Source organism: Sardina pilchardus, chromosome 23 (genome assembly GCF_963854185.1).
Source record: "Sardina pilchardus chromosome 23, fSarPil1.1, whole genome shotgun sequence".
NCBI classification, from domain to species: Eukaryota; Metazoa; Chordata; class Actinopteri; order Clupeiformes; family Clupeidae; genus Sardina; species Sardina pilchardus.
In genome coordinates this window covers 1,092,215-1,109,112 of record NC_085016.1, presented here as the reverse complement: position 1 = coordinate 1,109,112, position 16,898 = coordinate 1,092,215, and the positions used below count along the sequence as shown (strand labels likewise).

The window sequence follows — 16,898 nt, the reverse complement described above, 5'->3', positions numbered from 1 at the left end:
ACCTAATACAAATGCAATTAAAAGGTCAAAGTATATGCTTTTTAGGGTAAGTAAGTCAAGTTCATCATTACTTTCTTGAATGGAGACATTTCATAATAATACAGTTACCTCCATAAGTATTGGAACACATGCTAAAGTTGACTGTATAAAATCGTCTTTTGGAAATTGATCTTAATGCCTTAAATGGAAAAAATGAGGATATACAACCTTTAAGTACATCAATTTTGTTTGTGAATAAGTATCATAATGGATTTATTTCAGTTAAGCTATTAGCTGGTTTCATTCTCATTGAGCTCAATGCAATTCAAACCAGCTAATAGGCTAACGGAAATAAAACCATGCTAATCTCTTGGTATGGTGAAGGGTATGTGATGATGTGGGGTTATTTTAATTCCAACTTTTATCAGGGTGCATACTGTCCTGGATGGAACCATGAAATTAACCAAGATTACAAGATTACACAAAATGTACATACAAATTTGATAGTCGACATGATAGTGAGATGGAACGTAACCGTGCCTTGACACCAAGAGTGACCAAAGCTGCAAAATCATCGCAAGCAATTGACTTTGAATGGAGACGAGCAATTAAAGCAACAAAAGCGACCAGCGGCAAAATTTGGGCGACTAGAGAGACTAAAAAAAGTTAAAAGTAGGGATCTAGCCTAATGATGCACTCAATCCACGATACGATAGGCTACACGATATTAAGGTCATGATACAATACAATTTTAGATATTATTGTTATTATTATTATTATTATTATTATTATTATTATTATAAGCTATATAAAATAGCAGATTATCTTAAATTTTCTAACACAAATTGAGTTAAGAGAATTGAAATTGAAGGTTAAAATCTCTCATGTCATGAACAACTAATTATTATGTAGCAGCTGCATTTTACAGCTACAAAAGCGATCTTGCAACTTTGGTAGCTCTTGGTGTGAACGCACAGTTAGACAAACAATCAGACAACAATTTTCCCTCTATAACCTTTGTAATATAATAGCACATAATATTATATTGCTGACCTCATATAGCATATAATATTATACTTGTACATAACGTCCTAAACATCAAGTAATAAAGCCATTTCATAAACATACAGTATACGAGAGGTATTCATTATGCAAATAATTACTTTTTTTGTCATTTCAATCCTTGATTGTAATTTCTTCTTGGAAACCTACACGCAGGTACAGTACTGTAAACATTCTTAAATGTGAACTTGTGAAGTCCTGAGCTCAGTAGGAGTTCACATATAAATGGTCATGGTCACAGTCTATAGATATTACATTTTTGACATCAGAGTCATTCAGCGACAGCGACGGAGTCATGCATTATCTGTAAGGAGTTATGCACGGATTATGTGCAAGTTGGATGCAAAGGAAGGCCAACTCTGTCATCTTTACTAGATGATGAAGAAACTGAAGAATCAAGACCAGTTTCTGATGATGAGGATGATGACTGAAGTGATGTACAGTACAGCCCCTCCGACCATAAGTATTGGAACACATGCTAAGTTGACTAAATAAAATCATCTTTTGAAAATTGATCTTAATGCCTTGAATTAAAAAATGAGGAAATATCTTTCTAAATGAATAATGTATCGTAAATAAATAAATGTTTTCCTTAAAATACAGGGGTCATAGTATTGGAACGCCTATGTTAACCCTATGTGTTAAAATTCCCATAGAGGCAGGACGATTTTTTATTCATTTATTTATTTTAAATAAATGGATCCATCCAGGACACTATGCACCCTGATAAAGAACCCTTGGCCTTTGGAATTAAAATAACCCCACATCATCACATACCCTTCACCATACCAAGAGATTAGCAAGATTTTATCCTATTAGCCTATTAGCTGGTTTGAATTGCATTGAGCTCAATGAGAATGAAACCAGCTAATAGGCTAACTGAAATGAAATCCATTATGATATATACTTATTCACAAACAAAATTGATGTCCTTAAAGGTTGGATATTTCCTCATTTTTTCCCATTTAAGGCATTAAGATCAATTTCCAAAAGACGATTTTATACAGTCAACTTTAGCATGTGTTCCAATAATGGAGGTAACTGTATTATTATGAAATGACTCCATTCAATAAACTAATGATGAAATTGACTTACTTGCCCTATAAAACATATATTTTGACCTTTTAATTGCATTTGTATTAGGTTTTAAGCCTGAAATACGGAAAAATCTCCAAATTACGGCCATTTTGGACGGCATCTTGAATATCTCAGAGAGCACAAGGGGGATTCACGGGGACTTTTAGTATGTTATTCCTAAAGGTATTCTGAACATATCCTGAAAAATTCAGCTTGTTACTAATTTGTTCCGGGTTTGACCCTATTACTACTGGACTATCACTGAGATCACAGAATTCATAGTTTACCCAGCTCTTAATTTACCACTACATCACTGGTTGGCCTGTTTGCCTTTGCGGATGGAGGACAAGAACCTGCCGTTTTAGAGGAGGCAGAGTTTTGATGGGAGCTATGTTGAGAAATGTTGCTGAGCAACCACATACAGTAACTGGTTCCATGTGTTCTGATTGGCCTTTTCTGAAAGTTCTCCTGGAAAAAGAAAGGTGCCCGACATCATTCAGAATGTTCCAGTCAAAGAAAAAAACATGAGATTTGAGCTATTTTCTCATATCTTTTCATTAGATTTGAGTTATTATCTCATTATCTTTTTTATTATCCTCATATCTTTTCATGTCAACTCCTGAGCCCTCCTCTTCTCTCACACATATTTGTGCTTAGCATTTCATTATTTTGTTCATTATTTCTCTTAAAGGTGGGTTAAGAGAAACAAGTTTGAAGGTGATTATTTTTTTGTGAGATAAACATTTTGAAGATTTTATTTTCCTGGGGTGCCACTGCCAGAATATATCAGGAACATTGTACAGCAACATTTTTCAAGAAGGTGTAGGCCTAGTCTGTTGTGTATCATCAGCTTTTGTCATCGTAGGAAATGGGGGGGGGGGGGGGTAGACATTTTAAAGATGGAATATTAGGTTTTGCTCATGCTGTGCATATTTATTTGTTATGCTGAACTTATCAGAACAACTCAGGCATTTAAGAAAAACAGTTGTACAAGGCTATGATTTTAACTAATAGTCACCCCCCACAGGCCAGAGAGCGAAGTGCACTAAACGCTATTACCCACAATGCCCTGCTTTCTCGAAACACAACAACGCCATTTTCAGCGAGCTTGGAGCCCGAAGCTGCGTGGATCAGAAAACTAAATAGGTCACAAGACTGACGGAAAAATACTCAAATAGATTTTTATTACAAGAAAAGGTTTGGATTCGCCAAACTTTCTGTTCGCCAAATATCGGCTAAGAGCAAATGATTTTGATCGGTTGGCCATCTCTGATGCGGTATTCCAGTGCAGGCCCTGGTTGATGTGAAAAGTGATCGCCTTTTTTCACTGCGACTGCAAGCTAAACAAACCAGGTAGGAGGGGACGAGTGGTGTGAAGGCGCAACTCTCAATATTTTTAGTCAGTTATATTAGCATGTTCAGAGAAGTAACAGCAACACAACGATCGAATGATTTTATACGATGCTCAGTTGATCAACGTATTCAGCATTTATTCCGTGCCCCAGAGGCCTAAAATAGTGAGTTAAATTTTGGGGCTGAGTTGCTAGCTGGTTGGCTAGCTACTTAGAACGGCTAACTTGACGCAGGCCAGCGGACTGGTGTAGCTAGCATGTTAGCTAGCTACATTGGAAAGCAGTCTAAAGATGTGCGGACGCAGGATCCGAGTGTAGCCTAACTTGGGCTGTCAAAACTAGATGCCAGTGTAAACAAACCATATGAAAACACAGTAATAATGTACATATTAGAAGGATTAAAGTGTTGAGTAATCTCTGAATATGCCGTCTCCATGTTTTTTTTGCGAATGTTACATGACCAGAATCTAATACCATTACTTAAAGGAGGCGCGCGAGGGCGTAGCTGCTAAACAAAATGTTAGCTTTAGCCTCATAACACCATGTCACAAGTTGGGTGCTCTTGTTGGTCAATTATTGCTATCTAATTGTTCGTCAATTATTGTTGTCTTATGCTTTGGTAATCCTTATGTCCTATTGAGTTAATATAGCCATTTTTAATATGACGCATAGCATGACATTAATCAGACTAGTCCATTACGTTGACCGCAGCAATTAAAACAGCTTCTTACAATGAGGCTATTGGAATGGAAGTGTTAGGCCTACTATTTTGAAGTGGCATGAACTTTTACCATACTTCAAATATGTAGCACTTTGTTTAAATCCATTATTGTGAAGTTGGTTATTCAATGTAGTTTTAAGTGGTCATGCATAATCTATGTTGTCTATTAATGTGTACCAATATGCGTAAACTTTAATTATACTTCAACCATCTAGCACTTTGTGTATTGTTTTGATATAGCATGCTTATCTATTCAGTTATCCAGTGTGATACTATACTATATTAAGACTGTTATTTAATTCCAATTCTTCCAGAACATTACTTTGTGCTCTCTTAGAATGAAAAGGACAAAACGAGGTGATGAAGAGCAAGAAGGAGTTGGAGGAGGAGGAGGAGGTGGAGGAGGAGAAGGAGGAGGAGGAGGTGATGGCGGTGGCGGTGGCAGTGTGAGCCCTGGACCCCTAGAGCAACGCAAGAGGCTGCGTGGACTTGACTTGGACGAAGACACCCAACCGGAGCAGGAGCAGAAGGAGGAGCAGGAGCAGGAGGAGGACCTAGATGGGGAGCAGGAGGAGCAGGAGGAGGATTGCCGCAGCTGGGGCCACCTGCCGCAGGAGATCCTGCTCCAGATCTTCCAGTACCTGCCGCTGCTGGACCGCGCGTACGCGTCGCAGGTGTGCCGCAGCTGGAACCAGGCCTTCCACATGCCCGAGCTGTGGCGCTGCTTTGAGTTCGAGCTCAACCAGCCCGCCAGCTCCTACCTCAAGGCCACGCACCCCGACCTCATCAAGCAGATCATCAAGAGGCACTCCAACCACCTGCAGTTCGTCAGCTTCAAGGTGACGAGGATAGCTGACGTGTGTGTGTGTGTGTGTGTGTGTGTGTGTGTGTGTGGGCGTGCACGCGTGTATCTGTGCCTCTGTGTCTCTGTCCGTAAAAGAACCCCAGTGGGTGAGGCTGTAAGGGAAGATTGTAGGTGTGATTAGTGTGTGTGTGTGTGTGTGTGTGTGTGTGTGTCTCTTTAAAGCAGCCCTACTGGGCGAGGCTGCAAGAGAAGACTGTGGGTGTGATTAGTGAGCTTACCTCTGTGTTATGAATGCATATCTTTCCATGTAGTCACACCAACACACCAACAATGACATTCACGCAACACATGCTAAGAATGACCCAGTGGGCGCCTGCAGGGGCTATTAATTATCTCGGGCTGGTTTAGCGAGACGGATATACAGTCACTTGGAATGTACAGTACATCAAGGTGAACGGCTTCCTATTGTTTACCTGCAGTCCTATGGGAGCCAGGGTGCAGTACAGTACCAGGGTCACGGCAAGGAGGAGTGGTGAAATGCACAAGTCTAGAATCTAAATTGTATTTTTTTGTGTGCGTGTGTGTGTGTGTGTGTGTGTGTGTGTGTGTGTGTGTGTGTGTGTGTGTGTGTGTGTGTGTGTGTGTGTGTGTGTGTGTGTGTGTGTGTGTGTGTGTGTGTGTGTGTGTGTGTGTGTGTGTGTGTGTGTGTGCGCGCTATGTAGGTGGACAGCAGTACGGAGTCTGCGGAGGCGGCTTGTGACATCCTCTCTCAGCTGGTCAACTGCTCGCTGAAGACCCTCGGCCTCATCTCCACAGCGAGGCCCAGCTTCATGGAGCTGCCCAAGGTACGCCCAGTAGTGATGCGCGGGTACGCCCAGCCCCTGCCCACGCTGTGCCACCTCGTGCCACGCCACCTCGTGCCACGCTGCCACCACACTGCCTGACGCACGCGCACACATGCGTGGGGAGTGGCACTCCGCTCAGCTCCGCTTGTCTGAGCGGAGGCGTTTGGCTTTAGTGTTGTCAGGTGGCCAAGACCAGCGGGGCTTTGTGTTGATCTCAAGAGTCCCTGCACCAGACCTCTTTTTCTTTTTTCATTTGTTTGTTTTTCCCAACCTACCCTGTGCCTCGTGCAGTGTACACTTTATGCCTACCTTCGTGCAGTTTAATTTGTAGGAATGTTTTATGCATACCTTCGTGCGGTTTAATTTGTAGGAATGTTTTATGCCTACCCCTGTGCAGTTTACTCGTAGGAGTGTTGAATGTGCACGGGATTAGTATTACCTGTGGACCTTTGGTGATTTGTGATAATTGCGGAGGATGCCTGAGATCTTAGTCCCGTGCGAATGTGCCATGTCTGTAATTTGTAAAGTAAAAATTCCGCCGCAAATTACCTACTGTATTTCGCCAAACACAGACGTCCGGTGATAATACTAATCCCGTGCGAATCTGCATCTCAGTGATTGCTGTTGCAATTGCATATCTTTTCTACTTTCTGCGTTGTTTTCGGACGTTAGTATACGACATATCCGGGTGTAATGTCAGTGAAAATAGAGAAATTTACAGACTTTGCTTATCCCGTGCGAACGCGCTGCAAGTAACACAGAGGTGGGGCGATAATTTGAAAATGACCAGAGGTCCACAGGTAATACTAATCCCGTGCGAATAGGGCTTTATTTGTGTCTCACTACATCTCACCGTGGTCTTATTTGTGTCTCACTACATCTCACCGTGGTCTTAATTTAGTCTCACCGTGGTGCTATTTGTCTCTCTCCGCCAGTCTCACTTCATCTCAGCGCTCACCGTGGTCTTCGTCAACTCCAAGTCGCTGTCGTCGCTGAAGATCGACGACACGCCGGTGGACGACCCGTCTCTGAAGGTGCTGGTGGCCAACAACAGCGACACACTCAAGCTGCTGAAGATGAGCAGCTGCCCACACGTCTCCCCAGCAGGTAAATACACACATCACACACACACATTACACACACATTACACACACGTCTCCCCAGCAGGTAAATACACACATCACACACACACACATCACACACACACACACACACACACATACACACACACACATACACACACACATCACACACACACGCACGCACATCACACACACGTCTCCCCAGCAGGTAAATACACACATCACACACACACACATCACACACACACACACACACACACACACATACACACACACACATACACACACACATCACACACACACGCACGCACATCACACACACGTCTCCCCAGCAGGTAAATACACACATCACACACACACACATCACACACACACACACACACACACATACACACACACATCACACACACACGCACGCACATCACACACACGTCACCCCAGCAGGTTAATACACACATCTCACACACACACACACACACACACATCACACACGCGTCTCCCCAGCAGGTCAGACTACACACACACACCACACATACACACGTCTCCCCAGCAGGTCAGACTACACACACACACCACACACACACGTCTCCCCAGCAGGTCAGACTACACACACACACCACACACACACGTCTCCCCAGCAGGTCAGATCACACACCCCATTACAAACACATAATTATTCTAATGGTGATTATCGCACCTGTGTAGCTTATTCTAATGGTGATTACCGCACCTGTGTGCCCAGGTATCCTGTAACTTATTCTAATGGTGATTATCGCACCTGTGCCCAGGTATCCTGTAACTTATTCTAATGGTGATTATCGCACCTGTGTGTCCAGGTGTGTGTAGCTTATTCTAATGGTGATTATCGCACCTGTGTGTCCAGGTGTGTGTAGCTTATTCTAATGGTGATTATCGCACCTGTGCCCAGGTATCCTGTAGCTTATTCTAATGGTGATTATTGCACCTGTGTGCAGGTATCCTGTAGCTTATTCTAATGGTGATTATTGCACCTGTGCCCAGGTATCCTGTGCGTGGCGGACCAGTGCCACGGGCTGCGTGAGCTGGCGCTGAACTACCACCTGCTGAGTGACGAGCTGCTGCTGGCGCTGTCGTCGGAGAAGCACGTGCACCTGGAGCACCTGCGCATCGACGTGGTGAGCGAGAACCCCGGCCAGCACTTCCACTCCATCAAGAAGAGCAGCTGGGACGCCATGGTGCGCCACTCGCCCAAGTTCAACCTGGTCATGTACTTCTTCCTGTACGAGGACGAGTTCGGGCCCTTCTTCCGCGACGAGATCCCCGCCACGCACCTGTACTTCGGCCGCTCCGTCAGCAAGGACGTGCTGGGCCGCGTGGGGCTGCACTGCCCCCGCCTGGTGGAGCTGGTGGTGTGCGCCAACGGCCTGCGTCCGCTGGACGAGGAGCTCATCCGCATCGCCGAGCGCTGCAAGCAGCTGACGGCCATCGGGCTGGGCGAGTGCGAGGTGTCCTGCAGCGCCTTCGTGGAGTTCGTCAAGATGTGCGGCCGCCGCCTCTCGCAGCTGTCCATCATGGAGGAGGTGCTGGTGCCCGACCACAAGTACGAGCTGGACGACATCCACTGGGAGGTGTCCAAGCACCTGGGCCGCGTCTGGTTCCCCGACATGATGCCCACCTGGTAGACCCCGACATGATGCAACATGATGCCCACCTGGTAGACCCCGACATGATGCCCACCTGAAGATGCCAGGGAGGGGGAGGCGTTCGTACTCTCACCTGTGGCCCAGGTGACCACCTGCCCCTCTCCCCCCCCCCCGTCTCCCCCAATCTCCCCCCGCAATGCCCCCCCCCCCCTTTTTTTGCCCTTTTCTGCTAGAATGAATGAGACGATCGCTATGTTGAGTGGTCCACTTCAAAGCTCCACTTCAAAACCGATCCTCCCGATGTGTTTTTCTTGACACACACACACACACATACACACATCTACATACACACATATAGAGAGAACTATTCAGACTCTGCTATGGTATGTTTGGGTGTGGCTTGATTCTTCATCATGAGGTGTGTGTGTGAGTGTGTGTGTGATCTGGGCGGACTTTTGTAGCGTGTATTATGAGTGTGGCTTGATTCTTCATCATGAGGTGTGTGTGTGAGTGTGTGTATGATCTTGTCGGACTTTTGTGACGTGTGTTATGAGTGTGTGGGAGGGGAGAGATGGGCGTCGCCGCTGAGCTCCAGGATCTCAGATGGACCAATCAAACTCCATGGTCAGACAGGACTCTCAGCTCATTGGTCAGATTGGAAGACCTCATGGAGATGCAGATCAGTTGAACCTGAGGGAGGGAGGAGTGATCCAGCAGTCCCACGCAGGGCTGTGATTGGCTGAAAAGACTGTCTTTCATTGGAATGAGTTTTGATTGGATTAGCAATTGGTGTGGAATTGATGCTAGTGTAGGATCTCACTTCTGGGAAGTATCTGGAAGGTCTTTTATTATCCATTTGGATATTTGGATGTCTAAATCATAATATAGCACTTTTAAGAAGAAATGAAGAAACAATTTAATGAAAAGCAAAATGTTTCATTGTTTTGTATATACGTTAGGTTAGCCTAATCCTTGACTCTGCAGCAGATCTGATTGGTTCTGAAGTGTGTTGAGTCGTCGGCAGGATAGCTGCAGGAAGCCAGGAGAATGTTGGTTAATCCCGAGGGAAGAGAGTAGAACTACGCGGCACCACCGTATCACCGATCCCCACGCCTGGGTCTGCATCAGAGACGGAAACTCACCTGGATTTGAACGCTTGTGTGATGAACCCACGGGAAGCTTTCTGGCTTTTGTCTCGCTCGCAAGCCCCATGTCCGCTTGTTAGCGGCATTAATGGCGTTCCTCTTTGCTGATGTGGGAGATGGTTGGTGCCTCACGGCGTACTCACACAGAAGCTGAGGATGACTCAGCTATTTTTATACTGTACATAAATAATGTGGGTGGACTTTTTTTTTTTTTTTTTTTCCCCTCTTCTTTTTTGTCCTGGAAGAGGATGAAGACACAAATTCCTGTCCAGCTGAGGTGGCTTTCCTGAGCCTCGCAGATCTTACCAGTTTCTCATTTCTACTTGCAGATATGATGGAGATTCTGTGGGCTCCCCCCCCCCCCCGCCCTTCTATTGCCCTCGCCCCGCCCCCCCGCCCTTCTATTGCCTCCGTACCCCCCCCCCCCCCCCCCGCCCTTCTATTGCCCCAGTGTTCCCACTACATCCCTCCCTCGTTCCCAAGACCAAACTTGGCTTGATCCCGTGTAATTTATTTGGTGTAAAACTGCTTTTTGTATTCATCAGTGGTTTGTTTTGATGATGATGATGATGATGATGATATTGATGTGTACAGTTTCCAAGTGAGGTACATGTGTATATACATGTGTGCAAACGGTCTCAGTTGTTGTGGATATATAGGCCTGCCTAATATGGGAAGGATGCTTTGTGCAGCTGTTCCCACTCTCCTCCACTAGAGGGGGCTTGTGTGCCGGTTTTGACTGCTCCTGTCAGAACAGAGCAGCTTTTCTCTTGTAGAAGCGTGTAGGTTTGCTGACATCACTGTAAATAGACGCTACACGTACACTCACACACACTACACTATGTCACTGTGATGGGACGGATTAACCTGTTTTTTTCCATGCCTACTTCAGAGACACCATTTCAAGGTGCCGATTTATTTGTACCTTTTTTTTTCGTATTTCACAAATAGGCTACAAAACAGAAAATTCTGATCTAAGAAATATTCTCAGATGTGATGGACAGACAATAAATGGTATTTCAATTCTTTCTTTTTTTAAAAGAAATCAGCATCGAAATAGGCAAGTCAGTCTTGTGGGAATCTGGGATGAGCTGAAAGGAAGTTGATCTGTCCTCTGAGCTTGGCATGCACAACCTTTAACCTTTGGCTGACCTTTGATTGTCCAGGGTCAAGTATGTCTCCATGGCAACGTAGGAAGTCGGTCATGTGACCCTCAGAATCATTTACTCGGTCCCTCTGACATATCTGTCCATACGGTGGGATGCAGCCCTCCAGACATCACAATTCAAGCTACAGTATACTGACGCCTCTAATTTTAGAAGTGTGTAGAGATATGGATATGCATTTTGTTTTGTTTTCAAGTGGATTACCCCTGCACTTTATATAGAAATGTATTATTCCATGTGTACATAATATATGACAGACTGATGTATAATGATAGTAGAGTTGCTCTCGGCGCTGTGTTCTCTGCAGCTGTAAGTGAAGAGTTCTGTACGAGCTTGTACTAAGGCGATATACTTTTGTTTATTATTCCTTTTGCTGTCCTTTACTTCTGGCTTGTTGATTGAGCTCTTTCTTGTACGTTACATAATAGAGATCTATCCAGAAAAAGCGCTCGTCCAATATTGAGGAGAGACATTTTTGTTTGTTTTCAGTTTTGCTTTTTTTGATTTTGAATAAAAAAATTTGTGAATGTATTAAAAATGTTGTCATCTTCTTTATTATTTGTCTATCAAAAGACATCCATATAAAGGACCAGTTAGTACAGAATTAGAGACCAAAACACCTTTATTGATAACAGGAACCAAGGCTCTGCAAACAGTTATACATGCATACACATACCTGTTGACATACATATTCATATGAGATTTGTAGCCTTACATTCGTGCCATTTCTGCAACTTCAGTTCAGTCTATTCTCAGGGTTGCATCATGGCCATGCACAGTTCTTCTCCATTACTTTCCTCTAGTGCACCATTCATGCAAATCTGTCCTCCACCTTTGCAACCGCAGAGGAACCAAACAGTGTGGCCTTTGTTTTGGCGATCAGAAACACGGCACAAAGCTTACTCTTATCTTGCACCCAGTCTGGCAGAGTTTTGCGCCAGATTTTGGCTCACGACGGATAAGCAGCCCTTAGCAAGCAGTCCCTGACGACCTCTCTGCAGTATAATTATCCTTAAGGGTTTTATTCAGTCATTCAAACATTATTGGAGTAAGGCTTGCTTTTTTCAGATGATGTTTTCGATTGTCACCACTTGTCAACCAATAGGGAAAGTAAGTATTTGTGTAGAACTGTTTTGCCTACGAGACCACAGTGATGATTCATCACTTTGCCTTCGAGTTTAAATAATAGGCTAGTGCAGAATGCATGTAGTCAAACAGGTTTCAGAAAAGCAGGTTCAGTGGAATCCCTGTGTTCTATACACAATCTCGCGTGCAAGCACATTCCCTCAAATGCACTGGCAAAATGATGCGCTGTTTAAAGTGCACTGCTTCCTGTTAAAAATAATGACAGATGTCACACTCATTGAATGAAAGGATGTTACACCCAAAACACACCCATGACTGATTAAGAAACAACCTTTAAGAAACAAAGAGCCTGATGTTTGGCCTGACACGGCCTGGGGCCTGTACTACGAAGCGGGGTTACTGGCTTAGCTGGGTAACTTCGAGAGTAAGTTGATCACGTGTGGCGTAACTTCCCGGTTAACCCGTACTACGAAAGGTGGATAGGTTTTAACCTAGGTATGCTGCCATGGCAATTTACGCTGCATCTCAAACCTGCTCCGAGCAGGTTATGATCTTGGTTAACCCGAGGTTTGCGGTTTACCACACCCCACAATGTCGACGTAGGCTACTTGGAAGATACATTATTGGAGCGCAAATTGTAAGCGCCTCTCTTCGCAAGGCGAGAGTTTTTAAAGACCGCCAGAATCTTTCTCCATATAATATTCTCTATGAAAGATAGCCTATACATTCTCAGCCGAGGGAATTCGTTGCATTTGTCAGCTGATCGAGGCAAAGTGGAGGCTATAAGCATTGGCAATATAACATATTTTCATAATTAAGAAATATTAATGCAAGCTATAACTAGCCCTATAAAGTAAACCTTCTGAATGTTCTTGAGTTTCATTTTCACCTGCTGCCAGCGGCACTGCTGTTGCATCTAAAATGTTCACAGGATAGGCATACACTAAATCAGTCAATGGGGCTAAACATTCAATTATCCTTTATTAATATTTATTAATATACATGGCATGAATTGTGTTGCATCTGTAGGACTCTTATGAACTCAAAATGTATTTATTTCAACACATTTCAGACATTCCGCAAGCTATTAATCCTCCGTAACACATAGGCTATTTAAGGAACATGAAATAAAACTTTACTTTCATATATCCGATCTGCAATAGCCTACGTTGCCAACAGCCTTGTCTTGCTTTGTTTGCTGCCGACGTATTTGATGTAGCCTATCGTAAAGTGGGTTTTAATTCCTCGCAACTTTTTTATAATCATTGCTCATTCCTTATGCGTAAAATAGCGTGATCGCGTCATCATTAAAAGTGGTGATTTTGCGCTGCAACCCGCCCATTTTATGTGAACGCGCACCAACTCCGATGAGGTTAACCCCAGTTCAACAAATCAACTTCTTACTCAGCGTCGTAGTACCGATTAGCACCAATGAAGATAACCAGGTTCTGTCAACCCCGGTTTAGCAAAGTAACCCTGGGTTACATCTGGGTAGGTTGAGCTCCCTTCGTAGTACAGGCCCCTGTTCTCTGCAGACTTGAGCTTGAGTTCAAGACGGGCACATCATTGCAAAGCACATGATTCAAAACAGTGGTGAGTTGAACACGCTGTTGTTTGCACAAGTGTTCTAAGAAGCTTTCTTTTGTTTGCTTTCTTTTCTGAACGTTTGGTGAGACTGAAGAACATATGGCCCCGTTTTCTTTTTACCTTTTCTCTTATCTTTCACCTGTAAATGACTTCAGATATGCTGTTCACTGCCCTTTAATATGGTGGATTTTGTATACATGATAATTGGCTATATAACCAAAATCATTTCATATTTGAAGGCAAACCGTTAGAAGAAGCAAAAAAACATTGCTCGCCTTGTCAGGCTTGTTCACCTTATGGCCTCATTACACCAAACAACTTTGACAAGATTTGGGAAAGATTCTTGCAAAAGACTACAATCTTTCAAGAATCTTTCCCAAATCTTGTCAAAGTTGTTTGGTGTAAGGCGGCCATTACATAGATAAGAGATAAAACTAATAACTTTCACACAGGCTGCTCACAACCTTACGACTAATTCTATAAGCAGTGAAATGTAGTCTTTTTGTCTAGCGCACCCACATCAGATCTAAATCACGCAATAGGCCTGTGTGTGTGTGTGTGTGTGAGTGTGTGTGAGAGAGAGAGAGAGAGAGAGAGAGTTTGCATACAGTAGAGTGGTGCAATTTGGACTTTGCATGGTGGGCTGGGCAAATTGAAGGCCAAACAGTTGGCAAAGTATACATTGTTCACTATCGGCAATAGGAAGCAGGTGTACTGGGAGAAGATGCTGTTCCTCCACCCTTGACCTGCAAAACCCTAACAGTGTTGAACTGCTTCATTAATAAGGTGTGTCTGACCAAAATAAACAATCAAAAAATAGGACACCACGCACACACGCACACACACACACACACACACACACACACACACACACACACACACACACACACACAGATATGAGGCGGGAAGGCCAAAAACAGGTCTTCATTGTTATTACCACAACCTTCTGCAACGCAACATCGCACCGAGATCCTCCCTGCCCAACGTGTGGTGTGGTGTTGACTGGTAGTAGGCCGTAATGCATGTGTGTGTGCCAGCTTGGCAGGAGCCTCCGAGAGCGGTCACCTGTAGCATGCTGGCGCTCCCTATTCCTTCTCACCTAAGCTGGACGAACTCAATTAAGCGTCTTCGATGGTTGAGTTCAAGATTTTTTTTTATATATAGTTGGTGCTGTAAAAACCAAATGCCAAATGCCACAGAATATACAAATGTGGCAACAAATGAAGAGGCACTAGCCCATGCTCCTCCTGATTGAAAGGACACGTCTAATTTACCACTTAGCCTCAGGTAGTGACATCAGTGAAGCCCCGCTTCTCGGTCACCATGGGGATTCAACTTGATGTAGCCGCCTGCAGCAGCCATCTTAAGCTACCTGCATAACGGGATTATTTCTGAGATTCAGATACGCTTTCAACCGAATTTCAGAAATAATCATGTTATGTTATGTCACCGTGTGACCTACCCTATCCTCACACACACACACACACACACACACACACACACACACACACACACACACACATGTGCACACATTTTGGTTTGCAATCAACCAGAAATAACGGTGTGTTCATGCACGTTGGAAAAACATTTTTCCCAGTGAGAACGTCATCGTTCACGTCACTTCATGTGTGAATAAGAGGTAGGAAACTCGGGGGAAGATTTTGCTAACCCAGATGCCAAGTTGGGGGCTCGTTGTCACTTAAGTCGTCACGTTGTAATTTGTAGTCCTTGTGGACTTTCATGCCAAATAGTTTTTATGTGAATTTGGGAATTTGCCGAATTTGAAAATTCAGGTTATTTTTTGAATAGTCATGTGAATTTCACTCCTGTTATAACCTAGGCATAAAGGTAATTTGTCACTAAATGAACAATATGCTTTTAGAAACACTTCCCCGAGACATTTTCCTTCTTGCTCAACCATAGTAAGCCGTTCTAATAACTTATTTGCGTTTTCTGTATCTATTTTTCGATCTGATCTCATGAACATACTTTTTTTTGGAGGTCGGAACTTTTAAAGTCGGGTCCTCTGAGTTTACGCCCGGCATGAAGACAGTATAGCCTATCCCACATATGAAGTGACGTAAATGACAATGGCCTAGCCCTAGTCCAAAGCCATCGATATCTCAAAGTTGCGACAGCCGTTGACTTCCATGTTAAAGCCAGATTAGAGCGGTCACGTGGTATAGTGGGTAGACTCAGTAGTTCCCTCGGTCCCTGGTTTACTACGGGATTGACAGCAGCGATCGCATTAATATTTACGGTAAATACTCGATGAAAATTACTATAAACTGCATTTCCACATACATATATTACTCAATGAAAATGCATTATTATGCACACGACTATATAAGTCATGTAGAAAAGTCTGAGAGCCTATTCATTCATTCTCAATGGAATAGTTCCCGGATGTGCCGCCATTGTTTGTACATGGGAGTCAATGGTAGTGTCGCAACTTTGAGATATCGATGGCTTTGGCCTAGTCAAGAGTATGCCAGAGAATGTCTAATAGACCTAAAAGAAATGGACAACTCCGTTATTCTCAATGGGAGGGGGCTGAAACAAAATTCCAAAATCATACTGCGCAGACTCGTACTCACTTCGTGACGTTAGCCATCCTGCACATTGCTGTAACTCGTCTGATAGATGGGATTATTATTATGTTTACTTGCCTCTAGGTAATGCTTTACCCTATCATACAGTAGGCTACCGTAGGCTACAAGCTTTTTCATTGATCTTGCGATTGACTTTCCGTCATGGTTTTCGTGTAGGCTGTAACAGCCAATTCACTGAGCTTCTTATCCAAACATTAGGCCTACGGGAAATGCGACATCGACTGGTAGCTTCCCTCCAACCGACATGCTAACTATACTTCTTTACGGGAAACCAATGTTATATACGGGGAAGACGTGAGAGAGAGAGGGCAATGCAAACTCCTTCAAGGGAGCAAAAAATAATTAACCAATCAGGAGCGCCGAAGCGAGTGTTTCATTCGAACAACAATGGCACGCAGCGAGGAGTCTTGTGCTGACATTGATTCTGCTATTTCAACCGTTTTGTCGAATCTATCGAGTATTCATTCTTTAAAAAATGAACAGAGAATGGTTTTGAAGGCATTTAGTGGTGGCAAGGATGTTTTCACTCTTCTTCTGACCGGGTTTGGCAGGAGCTTGAAGTAGCCTAGCCTAGCACGTCATTCAAGATAACGGACAAGTGTTTTGTCAAATCACATGCAAGGATTTTTTACAAGGCCACGCCTTCAGAAATACATCTCCAATCGAGAAGTCCCAGATCCTTGTGTGAAGCTCTTGAACTACAAGGATCTAGCGAGAGTGAGGTTACCATAGACCCCCATTGTTTTTGCACTTGCTC

The 16,898-nt window shown here is 43.8% G+C and overlaps 1 protein-coding gene across 4 annotated transcripts; it reads left to right on the top strand.

Moving 5' to 3' along the window:
- The first annotated feature begins 3,215 nt into the window (after positions 1–3,215).
- On the top strand, positions 3,216–11,394 carry LOC134071745 (F-box/LRR-repeat protein 3-like). Of its 4 annotated transcripts, none has more exons than XR_009937114.1 (6): positions 3,216–3,471; positions 4,506–5,030; positions 5,719–5,841; positions 6,777–6,948; positions 7,944–8,963; positions 9,044–11,394. XR_009937114.1 is itself a non-coding variant. In XM_062528584.1 (5 exons), the coding sequence occupies exons 2-5, from the start codon at positions 4,530–4,532 to the stop codon at positions 8,582–8,584; spliced, it is 1,437 nt and encodes a 478-aa protein (XP_062384568.1). In that variant the 5' UTR covers positions 3,216–3,471; position 4,529; the 3' UTR covers positions 8,585–11,394. The 4 variants fall into 4 exon arrangements, 2 of the variants coding, with proteins under 2 accessions (XP_062384568.1, XP_062384567.1); XR_009937115.1 differs by having other exon boundaries at positions 7,944–8,971; XM_062528584.1 differs by having other exon boundaries at positions 4,529–5,030; positions 7,944–11,394.
- The last annotated feature ends 5,504 nt before the right edge of the window (positions 11,395–16,898 follow it).

Excerpts from the sequence above, each read along its gene's own strand:
- LOC134071745 (XM_062528584.1), top strand. The coding sequence starts at position 4,530 with ATGAAAAGGACAAAACGAGGTGATGAAGAGCAAGAAGGAGTTGGAGGA. Across the intron at positions 5,842-6,776 it reads GCTTCATGGAGCTGCCCAAG|TCTCACTTCATCTCAGCGCT; the intron begins GTACGCCCAGTA and ends TCTCTCCGCCAG. Across the intron at positions 6,949-7,943 it reads CCCACACGTCTCCCCAGCAG|GTATCCTGTGCGTGGCGGAC; the intron begins GTAAATACACAC and ends ACCTGTGCCCAG.